The 3,366-nt window shown below is 32.7% G+C and overlaps 1 protein-coding gene across 1 annotated transcript; it reads right to left on the bottom strand.

The window, feature by feature from the left end:
* Positions 1–816: 816 nt before the first annotated feature.
* LOC143053473 (uncharacterized) lies at positions 817–2,526 on the bottom strand. Its single transcript, XM_076226269.1, has one exon. It carries the CDS (start codon positions 2,504–2,506, stop codon positions 863–865), a length of 1,644 nt encoding a protein of 547 aa, XP_076082384.1. The 5' UTR covers positions 2,507–2,526; the 3' UTR covers positions 817–862.
* Positions 2,527–3,366: the final 840 nt, after the last annotated feature.

The following is a 3,366-nucleotide window of genomic DNA, read 5'->3' as shown; positions in this document are numbered from 1 at the left end:
CACCTTGCTTGGCAATGTCCTACAAATCATTATATAACAACATATGATTACTTTTTAGCATCGTCGTTTCTGATAATAAATTAATAAATTAATAAACTTTATTTAGTGTCGTCATTGTATACAAACAAGGAAATAACATAAGCTCTAATTAGCTTTTAACCGACATACAAGACAATTAAAACAGAACAACACAAAATACACATGCATATACACATCACAAAATTGAAGCGCTAAAAGCATGAAGGTAATAAGCTGAATATAAGCTTCATAATCTAGGTATTAAAGCTAAAAGCATATGAAATGTATTCTAAGCATGGTCAGAAAGCTGGTCAAATGCATAGCATGAAATATTAAACAAAAGGTATGATTAAAATGATAAAATTTAAACATATAAATTATAATTAATAATCTTCACAAACTATCCACATGACTTTAGAAAATATTAATAAATTAGCTAAAATTAGCATTTTTTTCTAAACATCATCAGTGGAAATACACAAATTATATAACCATAACATATCAAGGGCCAACAATGCGTTAAAACTGTTTTAGATGCACAGGTCGTATATACTAAGAGTAATGTGTGTGGTTCAAACACTGTCAATATTTTATCTTTAGCCTTAAAATAATGATATTGAATTTAAAAGACCAAAGGAATTTCTATATTTGATTCATTTTTATCTGTGTGCATATATGCTGTGTGGATCATTGACGAATTAACATCACTTATAAGTTATATATAATTAGATTATGTTTGTGAAACTATTTTTTTTTCCTTTTAGTCTTGTAATTCAACTAGTTCAAGTACGTGGACACTCTTGAACTACCAAATTGAAAACCACCTTCAAATTTCCCATTCAGATCAGTTGAAACGATTATAAACTAAGATGCTTTTACCGCATGCGATAAACAATTTAGTACAGTCTTTGTTGAAGCCAATATCCTGGGTCCGCGTTATTTGTTTATCAACAACTATGTCAGTATATGTTCCATCCGGTCTCAGTCTACAAACTCCTTTATTATGAGCAAAAACGTACACAAATCCTTCCGTGTCTATTGCTACACCATGCAGTCTTTTGTTGTCTTGCGGTTCGTATGTAAACAGACTTTCACCGTCGACTGTCAAACAACAAACTATCTCATTGTCGCTGTAGTAGATATTTCTATCAAATACGATGTACCACGGTGTTAGTTCTTCGTTAGATATTTCAATAGAACGAATATAGCTGCCTTTGTGATCAAGAAGCGATATGTTTCCTTTCGTTCCAACAAACACGTTTAGTTTGGATGCAGCAATCCCTCCTAGTCCACTCGTTTTTAAGTATACTTTATTTAAAAGTTTCTTTTGGTCAAAGTCTATAAATTGTATAAAATCTTGTAAATACGATGTAACTACACCCATGTTTTTATCTGGAATAAGAGCAATTTGCCCTGGTCGGAATTCAATATTAAGTTGGTATTTGAAATTAACCATATTATCATGGATCATTATTCTTGAATCAGACAAGAATGAATAGACAGTTGTAATGAGTTCGTCTTTCTCGTTTATTATTATTCCCTTGATAACATGTCGCATATTCCCTATATCTATATCTTGCTTATGAATGAACGATGGTAATCCATGATGTTTTCCAAGAGGAATTTGCGGCTGCTGCTTTTTTGTATGAACACATGTAATGACAGATGGTTCTTCTTTTATTTCAAGTGTTCCAATAGACGTGATGGTTTCTTGAATCATGTTTTGATTCAGTTTAATTGTAGGTTGGGTTGTTTGCTCTGTCATGGTAATAAGTTTCTTTTCGAAAAAATCCAGAAGACTTTTGCAACTATGAACAGCAATGAATGCTTGTTTTTCTGATCCATGTTTCTCAACTTTATCAAAAGTATCCTTTTGTTCTTTTGTTATCATTTCAATATTTTGTATTTCACTAAGCATTTCTTTAGCGTTTGTTACTATTTTATCTTTTTGTAGTTTCAGATCCTCTAGCAATGACTTCCCCAGAGATTCGATGTTGCGGATCGTTAATTCTTCTCTCAATCTCATTATTTCAATTTTTACTCCAATGGCTTGTTCTTCTATCCTCTCAATTAAGGTGTGTCTGTCGTTTGAAATGATGGATGTAGTAGTTAAAACATGATTAATGAGTTCAATAGTCTCGACGAATGACTCAGACTGTTTAATGCCTTTAGATGCTATGTCAACTGGCATAACTTTTTGACAGAAACAATGAGTTTCTACTTTACATTCTTTGCAATATAGAGTATCATGGTCGATACAAAAATATTCAAAAGGCGATTTGTTGTGTTTTGAACAGCCTTGGTAAGGGATAGTAGGATGATATGGCTTGTCGTTAATATCAACGAGTTCGTGTTCTTGAGTCAAGGGTAGGGTGTGATGGTTTTCTGTACATTCTGGGCATAATGCACTTTTACACGTGACACACCAATGAGCCGATATGCTGTTCTTACCTAGTGTTTTACACGATTCACATTGAGTGTCTTCCATTGTCTGAAACACATGTATTACAGGTAATTCGGTAAAGAAAATGTTAGTCGTCGTCAAGACTTCAAGCATTTTTTGGAGAGAAAAATGGTGTAACCTTAATAGAAAAGATACACATGAAGACATCGGCTGTTTTAAAAATAAAAACGTCTCTAAGCGTAACAGTTGTGTTGTCAAGCAGGAAATCAAGCATCTTGATGATAATGACAGTTTCAGAGATTTTTGTTGTTTGAATCTCAGTATGATTTATCTCTTCCTAAAAGGATATGTGTCGTCGTAGGCCATTCCTTTTACGAAACCATTTGTCTTTTTAGTTTGAAGATTCTAATGATGAGGATTTCGAAAACAGAATAGAATTTTTTCACGGTTACACTTAACTCCTTCCTCGGAAACGACGTGACCCAAAAAGGACACTTCTTCTTCAAAGAGGGCACATTTCTTTGGTTTAAGTTTTAGGTTTGCTGACTGGAATCGATGGAAAACAGTTGTCAAGTTTTGTAAAGTTTCATCAAAAGATTTCCAAAAGATAATAAAATCATCAAGATACACAAGGCATCTTAAATTCATCCAGTTTCATCCTGAAATGTAGAATTTCTTTTTGACAGTAGCAAAATGTTTATTTTGTGTAGGAATATCTTGTCAAACTGAGCAAACTCACAATAGGTGCATAAGACATAGGATTTAAATGTTCTGGATTACTTAGTGACTAACATTTGCGTCGTAGTTTGCACTAAGTGGTACAGTTATCAACGTTACCTAATTCTGTAATTACATATCTTTGAAATTTAAAAACATGTTGTATCATTCAACAAAAGTTTATTCGGAACACAGAGAATTTTGTAAAACTATGAACAAATATTGTG

Source organism: Mytilus galloprovincialis, chromosome 12 (assembly GCF_965363235.1).
Source record: "Mytilus galloprovincialis chromosome 12, xbMytGall1.hap1.1, whole genome shotgun sequence".
NCBI lineage: Eukaryota > Metazoa > Mollusca > Bivalvia > Mytilida > Mytilidae > Mytilus > Mytilus galloprovincialis.
The sequence above is the reverse complement of the archived record's forward strand: the minus strand, read 5'-3'. Positions and strand labels throughout refer to the sequence as shown.

Excerpts from the sequence above, each read along its gene's own strand:
- LOC143053473 (XM_076226269.1), bottom strand. The coding sequence starts at position 2,506 with ATGGAAGACACTCAATGTGAATCGTGTAAAACACTAGGTAAGAACAGC.